This window comes from Dicentrarchus labrax, unplaced genomic scaffold (genome assembly GCF_905237075.1).
Source record: "Dicentrarchus labrax unplaced genomic scaffold, dlabrax2021, whole genome shotgun sequence".
NCBI lineage: Eukaryota > Metazoa > Chordata > Actinopteri > Moronidae > Dicentrarchus > Dicentrarchus labrax.
Window position 1 is genome coordinate 17,760 of NW_026136882.1, and position 23,571 is coordinate 41,330.

The 23,571-nt window shown below is 38.5% G+C and overlaps 1 protein-coding gene and 5 long non-coding RNA genes across 19 annotated transcripts in view; 4 read left to right on the top strand and 2 right to left on the bottom strand.

Annotated features, from left to right (window-relative positions):
• The window catches only part of LOC127360567 (deoxynucleoside triphosphate triphosphohydrolase SAMHD1-like), a 70,375-nt gene that overhangs the window by 8,426 nt on the left and 38,378 nt on the right, over positions 1-23,571 (bottom strand). For all 13 annotated transcript variants that reach the window (XM_051394990.1, XM_051394988.1, XM_051394986.1 and 10 more), the window contains one exon: positions 23,130-23,213. In XM_051394990.1, the coding sequence (XP_051250950.1) occupies positions 23,130-23,213 (84 nt within the window). The remainder of the gene's footprint in view (positions 1-23,129; positions 23,214-23,571) is intronic.
• Positions 1,074-23,571, top strand: part of LOC127360570 (uncharacterized) — a 48,123-nt gene continuing 25,625 nt past the window's right edge. The window contains exon 1 of the long non-coding RNA XR_007883815.1: positions 1,074-1,145. This is a non-coding gene — a long non-coding RNA (uncharacterized LOC127360570). The remainder of the gene's footprint in view (positions 1,146-23,571) is intronic.
• LOC127360572 (uncharacterized) lies at positions 3,207-18,738 on the top strand. 2 transcript variants are annotated; one of them, XR_007883818.1, is made up of 3 exons: positions 3,207-3,281; positions 18,130-18,473; positions 18,584-18,738. It is a non-coding gene; the product is annotated as an uncharacterized LOC127360572 (long non-coding RNA). The 2 variants fall into 2 exon arrangements; XR_007883817.1 differs by lacking the exon at positions 3,207-3,281 and adding an exon at positions 7,145-7,215.
• On the bottom strand, positions 5,476-14,713 carry LOC127360571 (uncharacterized). The gene is made up of 6 exons (XR_007883816.1): positions 14,623-14,713; positions 14,325-14,440; positions 7,296-7,381; positions 7,056-7,160; positions 6,790-6,927; positions 5,476-5,576 (listed from the first exon to the last, which is right to left on the bottom strand). It is a non-coding gene; the product is annotated as an uncharacterized LOC127360571 (long non-coding RNA).
• On the top strand, positions 11,916-17,053 carry LOC127360574 (uncharacterized). The gene is made up of 2 exons (XR_007883820.1): positions 11,916-13,975; positions 15,365-17,053. It is a non-coding gene; the product is annotated as an uncharacterized LOC127360574 (long non-coding RNA).
• Positions 21,322-23,308, top strand: LOC127360575 (uncharacterized). The gene is made up of 2 exons (XR_007883821.1): positions 21,322-21,414; positions 23,256-23,308. It is a non-coding gene; the product is annotated as an uncharacterized LOC127360575 (long non-coding RNA).

The following is a 23,571-nucleotide window of genomic DNA, read 5'->3' on the forward strand; positions in this document are numbered from 1 at the left end:
GCACCAGCGGACATCAGAGACTGTTTGGACTTCAGAACCAGAATCTGATCAGCTGATCCACGCAGCACACCCGCAACTCTTCTTCTTCTTCCTCCATTGGACTGTCGGTAACGTACTGGGCATAAACAGATAACTTAACAGAGTTAACGGCTGAACAAGGACTTTAATTACTGTTGATGTTACTAATGTGTTTTTATTCGGGTTATTGTGGTTATTGTATTGTGTTGTTGATTTGATTAACGCAGGTTACTGTAGTAACTGTATTCTCTGAGACATTGCTAAAGTGATGTTAGTTTAATGTAATGCTTCACACAGACACCGTCTTTGCATGCAACTCAAACTCAAACCCTCCCGCTAAGTTAGATTGCACATTGTGTATTTTCCTCTGTTTGCGTTTATTGTTCCTTTAATAAATGTTTGTGTTTATACATGCTGGCCTATTTAATTTCGTACAAGAGTGAGTGATACCAACCTCTTCTATGCAGAAGTCCAAAGGCTTCCACTTTAATTATTAATAGGGATGGTGGTTGTAGTTAATTATTAAAACTTGTAGTTAGAATTATTAATCTGATTTCTAAATTAATAATTTAGTGTATTTTTATGAGACTTATCAATCAAATATTGGCTATCATTCCCTTATTTAAGGGTGGTGCCCCGATGATCTTTAATATTAATTAAAGTCATTTTTCTATTATCTTTTGATAATTCTAAACTTTGATAACCAAAATAAATTGATTACACTAATACAGTTAAACCACTGTTGTACCAACAAATGGGGACGCTGTGATTTATCATAGCAAACCCTACAAAGTTCATCATTCTACATCAAAAAGTAAATTGTTCCACAGTCGCTGTTAAACAAGTCCCACCTGGCAAAGTAGTCAAACTTGTCCACATCAATGCCATTTTCTTTGTTGGACACGATTTCATAGAGGAAGGACTTGTCTTCTTTACGGCCTTCATACGGCCACTGTGGAGACTACAGACAATCTTGGCATTAGACATTGGTTGCTGTAACAATATTAATACTGACTGATTTCACACAATTCCTGTGAAACTTTTCGGTTTGGCTATTCCTCCTGGTCATTGTTGTTGTCTATGTGAATCATCTCCTTGATGAAGGTCAGATCCTCAGATGGGATCAGGTCATACTTCCTCATCTCAACCTCCAGACCATTACTTTTCACCAGGTGGTCAAACATGGCCAGAGAAGCAGTTTCATGCTGCAACAGAAACAGACTCATTAATATATTAATACCAGAATTCAAAGTGAGAACAGGAACAAATCAAATATGATTCACTTTCAGTGAGGTCCCAGAATCACTCGGCTCCAGTAGCTAGCCATGCTTTTGCTAGCTAGCTAACTCATGAATCTTCGCTCTGTGTCACTAAAAGTTGAAGCTTTATTGACAGGTGAATGTCATGATATTGTTGGTTGAAATCAGTTAGTTCATACTTATCAATCAACTTATCAGCATGTGTCACATTTTGTTTTACAGTAAGAAACGATGATTTTGGCATGTAGTCTTAAATAGGGGTACAATATAACGGAGGATGCATACTTAAAGGGTTAAAATGACATTTTTCATCTCACCTGGTCTTTATGTTTTCAAAGTAAGGGGACTGCAACAAATTCTACACATTAAGATCAGTTCACTAGTCACAGTTAGTGCTACTCAGCCTATGTCTACTGTTTCTCTCCAGTCTGAGAAAATAACCATGAAGATGTCCGTACCTAAAGAGACTGCATTATGCCATTATTATCCATTATGCCTGAGATGAAATCAGATGATTTGTTTTATTAAACCATATCTCAGTGTTTAGTTGGGCTCACAAATAAATGATCCGCCATTATGTTGGCTTTTTTGCTTGCAGCTTAACAACTAAGCACTGACTTGTTGTTTGTGTCTTTGCTAATTAGTTACCATTTATATCAAACTGATTTGCTTCCTTAATGCAGCTCATGGCTGTGTTTTCCTTTGTCATGTTATATGTCATGAACAACAGAAATAATTGTTTCTTACCTTCCACTCCTTCTTGTCTGGACGTGCTCTAGGGATGAACATTGCATCAAACAGATGGGAAAATGGCCCATGTCCTAGATATGGAGAAATAAATTGAAGTTAATCTAAAGGTGATTGTGTGTGAACTGTAAAATGAGCCATTTGTGATTTTATCTTATTGTTATTGTTTGAAACAGGCTTGTATTGGAGGCAGGCCTTTACCTCTTATTCACGCATTTTAATAAGTACATTTGATCATGTTTCGTAATGTTCTCCCATTTGCTTTCATTATTGTTGCGCTGATAAATGCAAATTCAACATTTCCTTCCAAGTTTAACTGTTTTAATAAACTCAGCTGTGTTGGATTAAAATTCTAGCCAAGTTTCCATTTGAAATCAGCACAAATTTCAACAGAATTTTCTTAAAAGATGAACTGTTTCCTGTTTGTTATAAACATGACTTTGATTATTAAATATCTATTGTTGAATTTCTCCAAATTGGTACAGTAAAAATGCTTGATATTAAGTATACTTGTAGTCTTAGATGTGTAAAAGTCAAATATACCATCAGTAGCCAGGAAACACTGAGCAATATGTTTTTACAGTACCTCAAATATGGTCAAATATGCAATCTCTGGAGGCATAAATATGAGACTTTTATTTGGGCATTTCTCCACACTGGTGCAGTAAAGATACTTGATATAAAGTGTTTTTTATTCATCAGGGGCGCATCAAACACTTTAATGTAACATATTTTATTTTAAATGTAGGTTCGAATTATAGCTTACTGTTCTTAATACCTTTATTTTGAAAACCGAAAGTAAATACGCTGTTTCTCCGCATTTACCATAATGCTGAGAATACTTGTACACTCTAAATTTAAGTGCGGCTGATTTGACCACGGAGATCGGAGTCACGGCTGGCTTGACCGCAGTCTACTAGCCTACTGTTTCTTCTACACAGCACCGTCCTGTAAATGACAACATCCGGTCTCAGAATATGAAAAAACAGGCCTTTTTTCCGCTTCTGTTTTCTAGTGATTTTATTTTTTGTTTTATGAAATAGAAAATGGAAATCGAATATTTTGATTAATTTCGCTCATCCCTTTTTGACCATGGAAAAGAAAAACGCCTTGTACTTCAATTTTAATTTTTGTAATTTAAAATGAAAATCAAATAACCACTCGTGTTCTGTTTTTAATATCCGTTTCTGAAAGGAAAATTGAATGACCAAAAGATACACGGACCGATGAGAGGCAAGGGACAGACGGAAAGAGAAGGTAGCGATCTCTAAGAAGAGAAAAGTGGATAAAAAATAGAGCTTTTAATGGACAGATTCATTCATATTCATTCTTCCCACTGGGAGCACAAAACCAGTGTGTCTCAGATGTTGGCGCTGATTAAAAGTGTCAATGTGAAACACCACTATGAGACAAAACACAAAGTGTTCATCAAACATACCCACTCAAGTCTGAACTAAGGTCACAGAAAATATGCAGTCTCAGATCCCAATATGATCAATCAACCAGTATCCTGACCCATTCTCTCACTGTACAACAGAATGTGTATAGAAAGATATAAAAGGGAAAGAAAGAGAAACTGTTCAATTGTAAAGATGTGTTGATATTCATTTATTATAAAATTTGTTGAGACTGTTAATCAAGATATGAAACAGTTAACAAAGAAAACAGGAAACTCAAGCTTTATTTTTCTAAACACTTTATTTTATTTTTTAGACTTAGACATTTTAGACTTAGCAGAGGGTGTGGAAGCAGGATGTTAAGCATATTTTATAATATGGGTAGCAAAGCCATGTTAAATAGCGTAAGCAGTGATGTCATGTGCCTGCGCGCACAAGGATGCTATATTGAGCATGCGCAGAATAAACGGTGTGAGTTCTCAGACTAAACAGACGATGGCGGTCTGTCCTTTTTCTCCCATGAATATTAGTTTGATTAGACTGCTGCAGAAATGTCTAACGCTACACAGGACCTGCTGACCCAGAGCATGTAGCGAGTAAAGCAGAGAAACTTATTGAAATTCTTGGGATTATTTCAGCACTTTCTGACCAAGATATTGACCATATAGTGACTGCAGATTTAGAAGAAGTAGTCCAATAGCGCCACCCAGTGTATTGAAATGTGTTCACTAGCTCTGCATCAATCCATTATCTGGAATTGATTTGCCTTGGCTTGATGCGCAGGGTAACCAATCAGGCGTTAGGTTCCGCCTACCAACTTTTGATGGGTGACTTTGACAGTAATTCATGAAGCACTGCAACGCAGGACCATGAAATACTTAAATAAATAGTGAAATAATTATATATGTTTTTTTACATAAAATGAATCGGTATTTGAATGAATTAGACACATTTATTAACACATTTATGTATTTAATTCCAATTTTAATTAATTAATGACACATTTAAGTAATTATTTAATGGTGTATTTATTTATTTAATTGTGGCACTTTTAGTCCTCCATATGCCTTAACCCTAAGGCAACTTCTTTAAATGTCTTGCTTCATGTGACCAACACCAACCCAAAGATATTTGTTTTACAATTGTAGAAGAGTATGGAAGCCACAAGACAATAATAATAAGAAAATTAATAAATGACAGATTTTGAAAATTGCTGCCAATTGTGCATTTTTCATCCTGAAGATGTTTTTGTTTGAATTCCCCAAGCAATTGGATTTTGTGACTTGATTTGAATTTTCAGATCCAGTTGAATTTGGGCAATTTGAACAGTGGAGTGGAGTGATGAACAGCAGGGCTGCCTACTGCAGCTTTAAAGCCTTTCTTTGCTCCCATTCACATTTTAACAATTTGTAGCTATTAATGCTGAGTCACATCATTTGTTTTCTTTAGGCAACACAACCCATTGTTGAAATATTTAGTAGACACAGTATTTTGGAGTCAAACACTTCAGTTCAGACCCGGTCATGAGGCATGTTGAGAATTAAGGCAGTAAATGTACAGTTTGACATACGTGACATACCTTACCTATTTTTAGGTTATATTATACATTTTCTTTATCTGTTCTTCAGTTATTACTTATTTCATGTATGACCGTAACTTATAGCACAAAGCACAAAAGATGATTCTCTTGTCTCTTAATATACAATATATTATCTTGTGCACGCAAGAGAAATCATCTTTTATGCTTTGGGGGTTCCATATCACCTGCTATTGTACAAACTATTTGTGGGGAGCTGAAATATTCAGTAAAATAACCAAGCTGGATCCACAACCACCCCCAGAAAAAAACTCAATCAAACATCACTCAGAATCAAAATGTATCTAATCTGATTTCCACATTAATTCACGTGATTAACATTAAAACCAAACACCACTAAATATTTGAAGTTGCTGAACCACAAATTAAATGTTCACTTTAAATGCCAAACTCCATTACATATGTTGGCAGATTCCAATTATAAAGAAAACACAGAGACTACACAAAGAAGCATACATTTGTCAGGGAATTTTTGCTTTCTTTTTATTTTTGATCTTCCAAAACTTCAGATTCATTTTGGGGAAATTTTCCTCATGGCTGAGCTCTGGTGTCTCCATCCTGCATGTAAATAAAGACAGCACAGATAAGTGCATCAGTATTAAGAAGAGCAGTTTATAGTGAGAGATTCATTACTGAAGTTGCACTAGACTGCACTGGAGCTGAAATCATGAGTCGACTGACTAATAATAAATTAATAAAACTAGAAATACTCTTATTTTCCCACTAAAATGCCAATTGTTACTGAAACACAGTTGTGATGAATTTGTTTGTTTTTTGTCTTATGTGATAGTAAATTATTGACCAAACTATATTAGTAGAATAATCAAATAATTTGTAGATTCATCAATAAGGAAAATAATCATTAGCTGCAACACTAGACTCAAGATCCAAGATCAGAGAGCAATAAAACTGCAGTTGGATCCTGGAGTTCTGACAAGATGTAATATATGTAATTTCTCCATCTCTGCTTATGTTCCCATCCTAATGCTCATAACTAAACTAACTTTAATGGAATCTCCAGTCTGAAGTCCCCACATAGTACCTACGGTATCCTATATTTTACAGCCTAGATCTTCTTGTCTCCAGGTTCCTACAGATCGTTTCGTGCCTAGATTGGGGATTGAGTTTACTCCTCTCTATACCCCCCACCCACACTCAAACCTCAAGGAGTCGAGGCAGACAGCCGCTGACCATTGGCTGGACTCTGCCCTGCTTTTTAAAGGACAAGTGTGAAGGATTTACTGGCTTACAGTGGGGATGCAACTAACGCCGCTTGCGACTGTATTTGATGATGTGGGAATGACCAGGGGCTGTGAAGTGTGTAGGAGAAACTACGGTGGCCATGAAACTCATGAAAAATGTGAAAGGCCCCTTCTACATTCAATGTTTGATTTGTTCGTTCTGGGCAACTGTAGAGACATGATGGTTCAACATGCCAAATACAAAGGGCGACCTGTGGCGTTTGTAGATAAAAACGTCTCATTCTAAGGTAAATAAAATTGAGCAATTCCTATATTCAGGTGGTTATAAATTTATGCCACATCTTTGCATACTATATTCAATTTCTGCCAATAGATACTGGACTGTTTAAAAGGAAGTTTTTCCTTGCCACTGTCACCAAGTGCACGCTCATGGTGGGAACTGTTGGGTATAATTTTATAAGGAGTCCAGTCTAGACCGGTGCTATTAGAAAAGTGTCCTCAGATTACTTCTGTCATGATTTAGTGTGACATAAATGCAAAAGCTAATAAAATTGAAGTCTAAATATTACCTGAGGCACTGAAAAGTCCTTTTCTTTAAATCAATTGTCAAAGTGCTCCTTGGCACCCTTCAGACTCTTGTCATCAGTCCTCTTACAGAAAAACCTGATCAGCTTCTCAAAAAATTCATCTGGGAGAAATTTGGACACCTGACAAGAATGACCGCAATTGTGAGAATAATAACAACAGAAGTTGCCTTTATATAGAACACACATGGAACAAACAGCTCATGTAAAGAAAGACTAAGGTTAAAGGTTTTGATGTCATTACTTCTGACCTGGTCTTAGGGGATCTTTTTTGCAGTGTTTATGTCAGACTTGCTGTAGAAATACATTTCCTCAATGGGGTTCTTGTCTTCCATCCCATAGTTCATTTCGATGGGCTAAAAGAGAAAGGGGAGAGATACGCCTGTTTCAGTGAATGATGCCACAACGGAGGTAGGCAACATCATACAAATCAAAAGATAATAATGATCCAGATTTTAAGAAAGCTGAAATTAAAGTATATAAAAACTCACCATAAGTCCTCTTTTGTCAGCCCGTCAGGGAGCTTTTGAGTCAGTTCCTTTTTCCAATTAGAAGTCACCTGCATAGGCTGCCATACCTATGATATCAATTTGACACAGAAGTATCAATCTGACTAAAAACTGTCCAGTCAGTCACTTTTAAAACTACATCTTTCTTGGTTCAGCTCCCTGTTCACACTTAGACATCATTTATGGAAATTTTCCAAAACTTTGTTCGGAGTGTATAAATTCTTTAGTGTGTATGGGAGAAATTAAGCTTTTGCATAAATCCTGTGCAGTTGTTGTTGGGGGTTAAAATTAAGAAAAAACATTAGTTAGCTTTAGGTTTCTCTGTGATCCCTTATTTTAAATGTCAATATAACCACTTACATAGTACAGGTGTTGTTGCTGACCAGCATTTGAGCTGATTTTGTCAAATTATGACACAATCATAAAATAATGATTTTATCAACACTGCAGCTTGGAAATACCATGTACATTACCCGCTGACATTTAAATAGTGTACCTGGACCTTTTTTTATTCTAAAGTTTGGTCCTTTGGAACAACTATAAACACTTTTTCCTTCTGAAATGGTCAGACAACATGTAATATGAACTAGTTCTTTTCAAGAATGCCTTTTAAACTTTTCACTTTACCATTCAATACGATTTGATGTTAAATGTCCCTCAAAGAAATTCAACACTTCCTGCAAGTATTTTGCACTAGGACTTATCGGTTAGCAATTCCTTTAGATTTTTTAGATGAAATGTCTGAGTTTGAATTAGCAGTAGCTCATCACTGAAATAAGGAAAGTTTTCTGAAGAACAGAAATGTACATTATCATGTGGACCATTGCACACATTGTTTTTATTGTCTGCTGTTAGTTCAGACTAGCCTTTAATTGTTAGTGCCTACAGAAACCCTTGAAATTGACTTTATTTTTTTTTTTTTTTTTTTATGAATCTTTTTATTGGAGGATTAAGGATGTTACATTTTACAGGAAGTGAAATAGTTCTCCAGTTTCATTTTATCTTAGACAAATATATAGAACAATAAATAAAAAGGAACAGAGAGAAAAAGAAGTGGAATATAAAATAAAAAGGTGTCTCATACTTCAGGCAATACTTTAAGATTCTCAAAATATCTCACAAAGGGTTGCCATTTTAAGTAAAATTTCTGGACTGACCCTTTCAATGTGAATTTAACTTTTTCTAGTTTAAGAAAAAATAAAACATCCCTTAACCATGCGGCCTAGGCTGGTGGATTAGCGGATGACCAAACCAATAAGATTCTACGACGGGCAAGAAGTGATGTAAAAGCAATAATGTCCGATTGGTTTCGGGTTAAAGTTAAACTCTCCTTTGAAATACCAAATATTGCAATCAACGGACAGGGCTTAATTTGAATTTTTATGACTTTGGATAAAGTTTGAAAGATAGATGACCAATAATGATTTAGACGGGGACACAACCAAAACGTGTGTGTTAAATCAGCTGGGGAGAGGGAGCATCTATTACAACTCCCGTCCATTCCTGGGTATATATCTGCTAACCTAGCCCTACTGAAATGAGCCCTATGCACTACTTTAAACTGAATGAGCCCCAAGCGTGCACAGCATGAGGATGAGTTAATCCTTTGTAGTGCATCCTCCCAGTGTCTGTCCGACAACTCAACCATCAACTCGCCTTCCCACTTGTTCTTGATTTTTGAAAGGTCATGGTTTTCCAGAGACATTAGTTGAGAATATAACTGTGATATCAGTCCCTTTTTTGGAAAGAGGAGGGTCATTTCTTCCCATGCTGCCTCAGTAGGGAGGACCGGGAAAGAAGGGAACAGTGTTTTGGCACAGTGGCGTATTTGGAGATATCTAAAAAAATTACTGCGTGAAAGATCATATTTCTGGCATATATTATCAAAACTCTCGAACCCGTCTTTACAGTACAAGCTTTTAAAACAGGAAAGCTGCTTCCTGCCCCACTGAGTAAATGTTAAGTCAAGAGAGGAGGCTGGAAATAAGTGATTCTTACAAATAGGGCTTAGGGGGGAGGGAGAGGTGAATTTGTAATGATTTCGGAATTGGGCCCAGATTCTAAGGGTGGATAGTACTATGGGATTGGAGGTAAACCTGGACCACTTTGTGGGCAGGGAGGAGTACACCAAAGCAGGGAGGGATGACGAGTGGCAAGAGTGTGCTTCAAGTGTACACCAATCGGTGTCTGGCACATGGAGCCAGAATAAAATTTTCTGCAAATTAGCTGCCCAATAATAGTGAATAAAACTGGGGAGAGCTAGTCCCCCCACATCACGTCCCCTCTGAAGTAAGCCTTTGTTAACTCTTGGAACTTTATTCTTCCAGATGAAGGAGGTAATGGATGTGTTAACTGATTGAAAAAATGATTTTGTCAGGAATAACGGTAGACATTGAAACAAGTACAAATACTTTGGGAGTACGTTCATCTTCACCGATTGTACCCGCCCTGCAATAGTCAGAGGTAGACTGCTCCACCTTTGAAAGTCAGCTTTCGTTTGGTTAACTAGGGGTGTAAAATTAGCTCCAAGAAGAGAGGTGAAGGAACGCGTAATGTTTATTCCAAGATATTTGAAACCAGAATGTGTTAAGTGGAAGGGGATTGCTTCTTGTTTAATTTGCATTGCCCAATCATTAATGGGGAAGCATTTGCTTTTTTGATAATTAAGTTTGTAGCCGGAAAAAGACCCAAAATCGTTCAATAGTGATACAATTACGGGGGCGCTAGTTTCTGGATTGCTTACATAGATCAAGAGATCGTCTGCATACAAAGAAACGCGATGTTCCTCCGTCCCACGCCCAACCCCCCGTAACAACAACGACGACTTCAATGCAATCGAAAGAGGCTCAATTGCCACCGCAAACAGAAGCGGGGATAGTGGACATCCTTGACGTGTCCCACGTGACAGGGGGAAAAATTTGGAATGAGATTGATTAGTTTGAATACATGCTTGTGGGTGACGAATAGAGCAGACGAATCCATGCCAGAAACGTGTCACCAAACCCAAACCTTTCCAATACGGCAAACAAGTATTTCCACTCTAACCGGGCAAAGGCCTTCTCCGCGTCCAGAGAGATTACAGCTTCTGCAATCGAGGAGGGACCGGGGGAGTAGATCACGTTAGTAAGTCGGCGAATATTTGAAAAAGAGTGGCGACCCTTTATAAAACCAGTCTGGTCCTCAGAGATTATTTTAGGGAGAACAGATTCTAAACGATGTGCCATCACCTTGGCTAAAATTTTTATATCAACATTTAGGAGGGAGATAGGACGGTAAGAGCCACAGTTAGAAGGGTCCTTGTCCTTTTTGAGGAGTAGTGTAATCTTAGCTTGTGTGAGGGTTGGGGGCAAGGAACCGTTTGCCAATGATTCGTTAAATACTTCTAGCATAATAGGTGCAAGTTTATCTTTAAATTTCTTTAAAAATTCAGGGGGGTAACCGTCAGGTCCTGGATATTTACCAGTTCGCATGTCTTTGATGGCTGTAGTGATCTCTGACTGTGTAAGAGGTCGGTCTAACCCTTCCCTGTCTCCAGGCTCAATAGTAGGTTATTCTAAATTATCAAGGAAACTGTTCATATTCGTAACATCTGATGGGAATTCAGACGTGTAAAGTGTAGAGTAAAATGTTGCAAAAGCATTATTGATTTCCTTTGGGTTGGTGACTATATTTTGATCGTGATCTCTCACTTGGGGTATAAGCCGTGAAGCAGCCTGACGATTCAGCTGGTGAGCCAGCAATCGACTAGCTTTTTCTCCGTACTCATAGTAAGTGCTCCGGGTCCGCAGTAATAAGTATTCAGCCTGGTTGGTGGAAAGAAGATTTAGCCTAGACCGCAAAGCTATCCGTTCTTTATATAATTCTGGGGAGGGGCTTTCAGAGTATTTGCGGTCCAAATTAAAAATCGAATCCGTCAGGTCTTGTATTTGTTTGCGGCGTTCCTTATTGACATGTGCTACATAGGAGATAATTTGTCCTCTTAAGTACGCTTTTAAGGTTTCCCAAAGTAGGGAATATGAAATACCTTCCATCTTGTTTACTTCCAGAAAAGTATCTATATTAGTAGCCACATGTTCGCAAAATTTCTCATTTGAAAGCAGCAGGGAGTTAAGTCTCCAGAAGGATTGCTCTCTAATGTTCAAAGTGAAAGAAAGGTCTAAGATGAGTGGTGCATGATCTGAAATGATGATGGCCAAGTATTCAACCAATTCCACTACAGGGATGAAAGAGTTATCTATAAAAAAGTAATCTATCCTTGAGAAAGAGTGGTGTACATGAGAAAAGAAAGAAAATTGTTTGGAGGTCGGATTTTGAAACCTCCATGGGTCTACACAGCCATTTCGTCTCATAAAGTCTGAGAAGACCTTTGACATTACAGAAGGTGAGGCAGATTTAGGGCTAGATTTATCGAGCAATGGGTCGATTGTACAATTAAGATCACCTGCAAGGATCAATCTATGTGTATCTAAATTAGGGAGGGATGACAGGAGCTTATTGGCAAATTCAGCATTGTCCCAGTTAGGGGCATACACATTTACCAAAAGAACGGGTGTTTGAAATAGGAGGCCCGTGACAATGACATATCGACCATTGGGGTCTGCAATTATTGCATTTAGTGAGATTGAATTCGTTTATTAATCAAAATTGCCACCCCTCGTGATCTGTTAGTAAATTTGGAATAGAAGATATGATTAACCCATGCTTTACGGAGTCTGGTGTGATCTTCTAACCGTAAATGTGTCTCCTGCAAAAACAAAACATCAGTTTTCAATTGTTTAAGATGGGAAAAAATCCTAGAACGTTTCACAGGACCGTTCATCCCCTTAACATTCCAGGACACAAACTTAACTGCAGCTCCCCCTGTTGGGCTTGTACCACCTGCATTATTTATCATAGGAGACATCCAAAATGTGTATGATTAGCCTGAACCACATTATTGAAGTGCATTTATGGTCATAAGTGATGTCAACACACACCGTTTGCAGTTGTGTAGAAGTAAAATAAAATTGTAATAATAATGAAATAAAAATACAGTTTAACATAGTTGTGTGCATCCTTAGAAGATAAAGTGTTGCCGTGTAAATAAAATGTTGCCCAGTTCTCATGAAACTTAAGTTGGAATAGAAGAGAGAAAAAAAAAAACAAAAAAACCCCCCCAAAAAAAACACCTTGAACACCCCAAACCTAGATCTTCTTCCCCAAACGAAGAAAACCGCAGGAATTCCCAGATGGAAAACTTCCAAGACATCCAGCGTTGTCTATAACTCCTATCCTAACCTGAGGGTGGCTCCCCTCTCAGTAAGTGATTTGTGTTCTACCTATATATAATCATCTATTCGGCTCACCTTGAGAAAAAAGGGACCAAACTAAATCAATAAATAACATTGAAAGTAATAGGATCTATCCCTGATTTGCATCTGGATCACCAGTGCTCACTGTGCAATTACACAGAGCACGATTGGACTGATAAAAGTATGTAAAATAAATCGAAGTGGCTGGCCTAGTTAAAATAAAATGTATCAAGTTCTCTTGGGACAGATATTGTCACTTAATTTACCTTACTAAAATTGACCAGTCTGTGAAATGGCCATGTGCAGAGTTATGTGTGAAAGCCACACTAACTAAAACAACCAAAGCAAAACATAGCTGTTGTATATTTAAATCACACAGGCCACAGCGTTGTTATTGTACCATAAACATGTATGAAGACCACATTAACGTAAATATTACCGTGTAGGCCTGTAGTTTATTTGAAAAAGGAAAAAAGAAAAAAATGTTCTTGTTATTTTCCCCTATATATTAACCAAGCAAACAAATAGTCCCAAGGAATCAAAGTGTCTAAGCCGAAAGCTAAGCTTACTTTCACCTTCTCATGGATGATCTATGCTCCAGCATCGTTTACTGTCCCCAGTGAAACTCGTAAAACTTCCTGGCCTTCTACGGGGTCTCGAAGAACAGCGTCTGTCCGTCATGAAGGACGCGGAGCCGGGCAGGGTAGATAAGAGCGAACCTGACGCTCTTCTTGTACAGGAGAGATTTCACTTCTTTAAAGGCAGCTTGTTTCTTGCCGAGTTCCGCGCTGACATCCTCGTGGAAAAATATCTTATGTCCCCTGAAGAACAGCTGCTCTCGTTTCCTCGTTATTATGCGGTGTTTGTTTTGGAAAGTGTGGAAGAGAACGAGGAATATCCTCGGCCGTTTGGAGCTAGCGCCAGAGTCGGCGGTCGGCTTGGGTCCCACTCGGTGCGCGCGGGAGATAATGAGGGGATGCGGGAAGAATTCTTTACCCAGGACTTCCTCGAAAAATTCAGTCATGAACTTAACTGTGTCCGGGCCCTCCAGATGCTCCGGGATACCGACAACTCGCAGGTTGGACCTACGGGAGCGATTTTCTAAGTCCTCCACTTTGTTTTTCAGCCTATCGTTCTCAGCTAGAAGTGCGGTGCATTTTGTTTCAATAGCCTCGATCCTGTCGCTGTGGTCATTTAGCCCTTCCTCCATGTCATGGATACGTTCTTCGTGGGAGTCAAGAGACGATTTTACCCGTTCCAGGGATGCTGAAATTGGTGCCAGTGCCTCGCCGAGAGCTTTTTTCAGGAGGGAGTCCGTTTGCTGTGCGAGGTCGGACAGAAGCACCGAGTGAAGCTTAGCAAGATCAGCAGGTAAGTTAACTCTGAGCTTGGGCTAGCTTGCGTAGCCATGTTGTATTCACTTGTAGCATCTTCGTCCATCTCGGTCGTTTTTTGCCCTCGGTCACGTCTCTTTGGTCTCATTTAGTTGTGCAAAGTTATTTCTTAATGTAGACGTAGTCAACTCAAGGTGCGCCAAACTTTATGCCGAAAACATGAGGTAGAAAATAAAAAGTAATTCGGGAGCCACTTCTCACACGTCTGCTCGCTACATGCTTAAAACGGAAGTCCCCCTTGAAATTGACTTTTATTTGACAATTTCCTTTTCACTTATAACCACTTAAAATATACATGTAAAAGTGAAAAGGTGTGCCTCACTCACCCAGATCATGACAAAGACCAGCAATCTGTACGCAGAGGATGTCTCTGTCAGTGATGTTGAGATCTGGCTGCTTTGTTTTCAGAGCTTGTCCAAGCTGTCCTGCTAAATGCGCCACCCTTTACCACCACATACAGCACACACAACAAATAACTCATTACACAATTACTACTGTATCCTGTTCCAAAATAGAAATGTGTATATATATGAAATATATACTGAACTATTATACCTATAAACATATGCACCATGTTTTTTCTAAACACATACCTGTGTCTATCTAAAAAATCTGCAAACATACCCAATTGAGTGTTCAAAGCTGCCTGATACTCCGTAGTCTCTGGAACTGAGGCGTGTCAATGATTTTGACAAGAAGTGGGTGTAACTCCATATGCCCGTGGATGGGATCATTGAACACCTGTAGAACACATACAACAAAATCCAGTCCAGTTATTACCCAAAAGAGTAAACCAACTCGAGTTCTCCTGAGGGCTAGTCTTTTCTTTATTTCATACTGCAATATTCCTGATTTTTTTCCTCCCACGTCTCCTTTGCTGTCCAATCAACAATGGAGAGTAAACAAGCCCAATTTTGATTTTGTGATTAGGTTCATTCACTGATCCTGGAATCTTTTAGTTGTGTATTTTACAAGCTCTTGATTTTTTCTATTTACTCTCTCTTATCTCTCTAGTCCTTAAAATGTATGCAAATGTATTGTGATGTATAATTAGACACATAAATTAACTTGCCTTGGACTTCCCAGAGCTTCCTGATACAGAACAGGATTCTCTCACGATCATTAGGTTCCCTCGAAAAAAGAAAAAAAGAAAATACAGAAGAGTATAATAGGGAATTAGTTGAAGAGAGAAAATTGAGGTGTGAAAACTAAAAGAAATCAGATGGTTGTACAATCAGGCCCTGGCCTCTCTCCCTCCCCATCTGTACTCAACTGCTTTCTGTGACTCCCTGATGTCCTTTTTCAATCAGAAAATTCATCAGATCCTGAACCCTGTCTGACGTCTCACTCATTCTCCTTCTTTCAGCTCCCATCTGACTTAGATATCTCAGACCTCATCCTAAAGTCCAAGCCCTCCACCTGTCAGTTAGATCCCCTCCCCACAGTTCTGGTGAAAGCCTGCCTCCCCTCTCTGCTCCCCCTCGTCTCTGCCATCATCCATTCCTCACTCTCCACTGGAATTGTTCCTACACTCTTCAAAACTGCTGCCATCACTCCAATATTGAAAAAACCTGGTGCTGACCCTAATAATTATAATAACCTTCGTCCCATCTCCAACCTACCTTGCATCTCCAAAATCCTTGAAAAAACTGTTGCTTCCCAAATTCATTCTCATCTAACCCTTAACAACTTGTACGAACAATTTTGTTTTCAGCCCCCTCCATAGCACTGAATCTGCACTAATCAAAATCACAAACGACCTCCTCCTGGCAGCCGACTCTGGTTTACTCACTATTCTCATCCTCCTCGATCTGAGTGCGGCCTTCGACACCATCTCTCACACTATCCTCTTAACAGATTAATTTCCATTGGCATTTCGCACACACCCCTTGACTGGTTTAAATCCTACCTCTCAGGCCGCACTCAGTTCATCCAACTCCAATCCTTCAGTTCCCACCCGTCCCCTGTCACCACTGGTGTGCCCCAGGGCTCTGTCCTGGCCCCCCTTCTCTTCATAATCTACCTCCTTCCCCTTGGCAATATCTTCCGCAAATACAACATCCATTTTCATTGCTACGCGGATGACACCCAGCTCTACCTCTCCAGCAAACCCAATTCCACTCTCCCACCTTCCTCCCTTACTGACTGCTTCACCGAGCTCAAATCCTGGTTTTCCTCCAACTTCCTCAAACTAAACAGTGATAAAACAGAATTTCTTCTTATTGGCACTAAATCAACCCTCTCAAAAGCTGACAGTTTTTCCCTCACCATCGACCACTCCTCTGTCTCCCCCTCCCCCCAGGTTAAGAGTCTGGGTGTCATCCTTGACAGCACATTATCTTTCCAAACCCATATCAATAACATCACCCGGTGTGCATATTTCCACCTTCGCAATATTAATCGCCTCCGCCCCTCCTTTTCTCCCCACTCCACTGCCATTCTTGTACACAGCCTTGTCACCTCCCGCATCAACTACTGCAACTCCCTTCTTTTTGGGTCTACCTCACAAATACCTCAATAAACTTCAACTGGTTCAGAACTCTGCAGCTCGAATCATCACCAGAACCCCCTCCATCCACCACATCACCCCTGTTCTGCAGCAACTTCACTGGCTCCCGGTCAAACTCTGCATAAACTTCAAAATCCTCCTGTTTACGTTCAAGGCCATCCACAACCTTTCCCCTCCTTATCTGTCCGAACTCCTCCACATCGCCACCCCTTCCCGTTCCCTCGGATCTGCCTCCTCTGTCCACCTCTCTGTCCCTCCCGCCCTCCTCGTCACCATGGGGAGCAGGGCTTTCAGCCGCTCTGCCCCCCATCTCTGGAACTCACTCCCACCGGACCTCAGGAACCTGGACTCTCTCACACTCTTCAAATCAATACTAAAAACTCACCTATTTAGAACTGCATACCCCACTTAACTATAAACTTACTTAACTACATTGTCTTTTCTTATCTGTTTCTTATTTCTTACTGTTTTTATTTTTTATGTGTTGTACGGTGATTGAGTGCCCAGAGAGGCGCCTTTAAATAAAATGTATTATTATTATTATTACCAGTGATTTGTTTTTCTGTGTAATAGAGAAAGCCGTTAATAGCTGTCCTGTATTACATTATGACAAGTAGCCTTCATATTGGCTTCCATGCCTCACAATACAGAATCATAGGGAAAGTCCTTAGTTAAAGCAGCTTCTAACTTCTTAACTTATTTACGTTACACCATGAGATTATAACTTAGCTTTAATTAAATCTACCAAACCAGAAAACCAACCTTTGAATTTATCTGCCCATTGTCCAAGTTCTTCTTGTTCAAGGTACTGCACAATTTTGTTCACAGTCCATTTCTTAAAGTTGAAAGGCAACTTTGCTGGCATTGTCTTCTTTAGAGTCTTGGATCTGTCAAAGGTTGTATCTGTATCGCTGATCTGACAAGTGATATGTATATCAGGATAGTCACACTAATGTTATATCACGTTGTTAAAACAGGTGATCAGGGCAGACCATTACACAAGACTTCTAATCTTGACTAGCAACTCTGTCTCCAAAAATGACATTTATATACCTCAAATTTGCATTGCCTAATTTGTCTAGGAGGAAATGGAGAGATGCTTTCAGTCCAGATCAACTTCTCAGCCACTGTACTTTATATAGATTTTACTTACATAACATATCATTTGCTTATAAAATGTGGCACGTTGTTATAGATTGAACCACCCAACGGTCTAAAAGATGGTTAAAATTAGTTTCCCCTCAACAAGCTGCAACATTGAAATGTTTCTTACACATTAAAGGTGGGGTCAGTCATTTTAGAGAAAGACAGTTAATTGCTGAGACTCAGTCCCTGGTCGTCAAATAATGTTGCTATAATATAATAAGAATACAAAAATGTTCTTGCATGAAGAAATTACCTGCCTGTTGTTGCTGATACATCTTCTTTCACCACCACCTGGGGGACCAAAGTGATTATAATAATTTGTCACATCACTTTCTTAGCCACGTGTGTAAATTAGGGGGTTTAAAAAGTGTATGAAATTGTCTTCATATGCTTTCCTTTTTCACACTAGGCAGGGAGATGTTTAAGTAATCACTTCAATAATGATCTCTCTCTTTGTTTCCTTATCTCAACCGTAGTCATGCTACAGTTTGGAGGATCATCTCCCGCAACCAGCAGGATCAACAACCACACCTCCTCACTGTTAGGCGTCAGAAGAACTGGATTGACAGCTTCTTCATCACCATGGATAAGCATCTCATCTCATGCCAGGCAAACCACTTGTCACAGTTGATGCTGTGACACTTGGGGGTGTGTTCCTTGTTTTCTGTTTCTCCTGTGGTTCTGTCTGTGGGTGTGTGTTATGCCTGGCAGTGAGCTGATCACCTGGTGGAGTTGCACACCTGCTGGCAATCCTCATCAGTGCCTGGCCTTAAGAAGTGGGGTTACCTGAGACTCGTCGCCAGATTATTCCTTACCCATGGTTGAGTACTTCAGGCCAATTTAGTCTCTAGAGTTTTTGCTTAGTTTTAGAGTGAGTTTCTCTGTCAAGACCAGAACTAAAAGCTTTGTGTTTTTTCTCTCCTTTCCAAGATTCCTGCACCTGGAGTGTTTTGTGTTGCCTTGAGGATCTTTTGGAGCGCTGGTTGCCACTCTTCAGGACCTGCCTGCCCCTGCTCTCATCTTGCCCTTTTCAAGCACAGTTCCACTTCTACTCAGTTCTTTGTGAATAAAACCCTTGACCTCAACCTGCCTAGAGTGATCTGAATCCGCACCCCGGTCCACAGTCCTACCAAACATAACACCACTCCCTCAAGCCATTTGATGAACATTTCAAAGCACATTTTGCGTTTTTAATGCGTATGATTTATATGATATGATTGATGGTTTTACACATGAAAAGGCAAAAACTGATTTTAATTTTGAAAATTATTGAGATTATTGTCATTAATTGTTATAATTAATATTTACATTTTTCAGTGTAGATTTTACACTTAAAGGGAGTAAAATTAACTCTGCAAAGTGTTAAATGTTTAACTATTTTGATTAATAACTCTGGAGAGTGCGGAGCTATATAAACCCTGAAAAACTGTCAACTCTGTGCGAGTTAATTCAACACTGGGCTTTTTGCTGTTCATGTTAGGAAAATTAAAGCAATAAATGTACAGTTGGATATCAATTAAATTAATAAAAACTACTTATTTCATGCGTTACCATCACTTGTGCCTCAACATATTATCTTGTGTACACAAGACCAGAAAAATAATTGTCTTTGACTTTGGGGGTTCCATATCACCTGTTACTGTACAAACAATGTGTATATTAGACACATTACATGGGGTTGGGGATAGCTGCAGCTAAACACACGAGAGTGTATGATGTCCTCTAGTGTATGACAAATTAAACTGCACGAGGGCACACAACAAAGAGGAAAAAATAGTTTTATTTCAAGTAGAGCACAATCTATTATCAACTTTAGGAATAAAGTTTAAAGCTTCTAAGCTTCTAATTGTTTACCTTTATAGCCCCATTACATATTTCGAATATGTTTATATATTTATAATTTTCCATTTACCACATGCATACAGATGGTTAGATAAAAAAAAAGAGCCAGTTTCAAAAGCTACAATAATTGAAGAAAACAATATGATAAAATATGTCACCAATAAAAGAGATATTTAAAAACAAATGAAAAAAAATCGACATTGAAGAAGTAAAGATAAATTCTGTGGTTCAAGAAAGATACAGCCAATCGTTGGAACCACAACCAGCACCGGAAACTACCTCAAATCAAACATCACTCAAAGTCATAATAATATCTAATCAAATTTCCACATTAAGTCACGTGATTAACATCAAAACCAAAATATTTGAAATCCCTTAACCACAAATTAAACTTTAAATGACAAACTCCATTATATATGTTGGCAAGTGAATACATGAAGACGCATAAATGAATAAATCAGTGAAACGTACTGTGTACATATTCAGTTTCACACAAAGATATTTTAAGTAACCATGATTGATTGTTCACAACAGAGTAATAGTATGTTTCTGGTATGTTTTTAGTAACAACATGCTATTAAGAAGTGATTCAGTTTAAAATCAGACACGTACAGCTTTAGATTATGAAAGGAGTCTAAAATGAAACTAATTTAAAAATTATCAAACTGAACAAAAGATACATGTATAATATTGATCAGGCCTCTAAAAGACCAGAGTACAGGGCCTGAATATACAAATGCTTCTTCATTTATAAAGAAGAGAGAGACGGTGTCAATAACTACTCTGTGCTCATTAACATACTCACCTTATATAATATTTAAATCATTTTCAATCATGAACCAATGAGTACCAGGGAGTGTTTGCTTGTTTTCAGTTTTGATGTCCATCTTCCAAAGGCTCAGATTAATTGTTGTCATCCTGCACAGACAAGTGCATCAATATTACCAAGAGCAGTTCAGTTCAGAGTGAGAGATGCATAACTGAAGTTGGGCAACTATTTTGATAAACAATTATAATTATAGTTAAAAGTCATTTTTCAAGCAAAAATGTTGCCTAGATCCAGCTTTGCTGTTTTTCTGTCTTATGTTTAAGTAAATCAATAATTTTTGAGTTTTCTGACTGCTTTTATAAGACACCCCCTTGGGCTTAAGGAAATTGTTACATCTATAAACCAAACTATATTTGTCAATTAATCAAGAAAATATTTGGTATATTAAACAATAATGAAAGTTATCACTTGCTACAGCCCTAGGCTGCACAAACTCCCACATAATATCTACAAGATCATATATTTAACAGCTTATTTATAAAGATTACCTGATACTCTGGAAAGCCCTTTCCCCTGCACCACTCTTTAAACTTTTCCTCGTCAGTCTTCGGATCAGCCTTCAGATCAGTCTTCTTACAGACAAACCTGACCAGCCGCTCAGAAAAGCACGTTGGGCGAATCCTGGACACCTGACAACGCTGAAAGCAGCATACATTTCAGAATAATGACAACAGAGAGATGTAATGCAAAGGAAGACTAAAATTAAAACTGTTGTCATCATCGTTTTAGTTCTGACCTTCCTCTTGAATGCGCGGGTAGTGTTGTGCTTGCTGTAGAAATATAAGTGATCGATGGGGTCCTCGCGTTTCTTCCCATAGTCCATTTCAATGGTCTAACAGAGAAATGTGGGAGAGAAGCTTGTTTTCATATTCTCAAATAAAATTACACTAAAATGGAGGAAGACAACATCTTACAAATTAACTGATAATTAAGAAAAACATTTAAAGAAAAGTGAAGTTTTAGACTGAAAACTCACTGTAATCTCAAAGTCACCCTCGGTCAGCCTGAGAGCTTCAGCCAATTTCCTTTTCCAAGCAGGAATGTTTTCCTAGGAAGGGAGGAGAAAGGGTGAGAAGTGGGAGGACAAGAGGTTTGAGATTTATTGCATCTTAACAACACACTGTAGGACTACAGTCGCATTAAGCAGTTACATTCTACTTCCTGTTTGTTTCATTAGCCTTTTGCATGTCGAGATGCTGGCTCATCTGACCAATCAGGTGTCAGCTAGTTGACCTACACACGTGGGGTTTCCTTCTCTTGAGAAGTGAGGAGCGAGAGCAACCATCGAGACACACAGCACATGAGACAAAGACAGAAAAACTATAAAAATTGATTAAAATTGATTAAAAAAAAACCCGGCTGGATAACTTCACCGCAATTCTGTGAGAGAACGGCGAGAAGGACCTGTCCTCACTAGACGAGGAAAAACGCATTGTTGAGAGATGTTTTGCTAATCGCTAGCCGCTAATGTGCTAGCCACTAACGCTAACAAAACGCTATGGTAATGCCATTCACTTATGCTAAATATGTTAGCTTTGTTAATTTGAAAGTTAAATCTAAATTGGTCCAGTGTAATATGTGTTTTGTGTATGTATTTAACCCTTGCACAACTGTTATATGCTGTATGGTTATTTGTGTAGATTTAAGGACCTTTATTTGTGCTTTTTAAGCAAATCTGCACTTTGCTAATTGTGCACACTAGATAATTTTGTTGTTGTTTAACTGCCCTTACTGTGCACTTAAAGGGCCTTAAGCTGCACTTAAATTATTTTGTAGGTTCCACTGTAGGCTGCTGTTGCAGGGCAGAGGGTGCACACAGCATGTGTTTTCCTTTTATTATATTGTTATTATTTTATGCCAATTGAAAGAGGAAATATTTGGTTTATAATTAATTTTGAGAGGTTATTTCAGAAACCTTAATTCTCTAATATTTTGATTTTATTATTACATAAGTTGATCTTTAATAATTGTGAAACCCATTTGCAATGTTTCATGAGTTATTCTCTGGTAATTTAGAGAATAATCTGGGAAATTAGAAGTTGTATTCTAACTTTTATGTGGTGTACTGATTAGGAGCTTGAATGTTCTGACCTTATTCACAATAGGTCAGGTTTTTTGTGGATCCCGAGAGTTCCCGACCTACCTGGAAATGGAGCTTGGATGTTTGATGGCAAACTACGGCCCAATGGAAAAGAATTAGAGACTCGATTGCATGCAGAAGATTGGAACCCTGAACCCCAGAAACGTTGCTTCCACACACACCGTCAACGCATTCAACAGTGCGGTAGGACAAACAGTTGCCACTTTTCCAGTGGACTGAGCAGTATTATCTGCTGCAAGGACTAAGTGATTGAGTGGAAGGGGTTAAATTGAACATTGAATCCAAAACACTAATGATACAGCTGTGAATTCTTTTTTCTTTTTATACTTACCCGGGTAAGAATTGTATAATACAATGTATACTGTATAACTGTGTTTTCTATTCATCCTTCCCTGTTTTTTTTATTAAATGGGGAGAGTAGTTCTTTCTCAAAGGAGAGTATCTGAGTTGTTCCTGGGTGTTGTTTGGTTCATCCTTGGCTCTGTAGTCGTATCTAGAGCTTCTGATCTCACTAGCCATAGAAAAATATCAAATTTGTTCACTACAGCTTCTTATATATTTTGTAGCTCCACCTAAAAGGGTTACAGAAGCTTGTTTTCATATTCACAAATAAAATTATGCTAAAATGGAGGAAGACAACATCTTACAAATTAACTGATAATTAAGATAAACATTTAAAGAAAAGTTTTAGACTGAAAACTCACCACAATCTCAAAGTCATCTTTGGTCAGCCCGTTATGAAGAACTTTCATCAATTCCTCTTTCCAACCAGGATTTTTTCCTTTTTTCTAGGAAGGGAGGAGAAAGGGTGAGAAGTGGGAGGACAAGAGGTTTGAGATTTATTGCATCTTAACAACACACTGTAGGACTACAGTCGCATTAAGCAGTTACATTTTAATCTTTGTTTTTTGGTTTTGGCTCTTTGTCCACACTAAAACAGAATTCATGGATCTTTTCTAAAACTTTCTACAGAGTGTTTAAATGTTGTAGTGTGTGTGAGGAAAATCTGTGCAGTTTTTGTCAGTCAGGGAGTTTGTGTTTGTGTGTGTGTGTTAGTAAAGTTAAGAAAATGTTTTTGTTGCCTCCTAAGTTTTTGACCATTTCAATGGTCTAACAGAGAAATGCGGGAGAGAAGCTTGTTTTCAT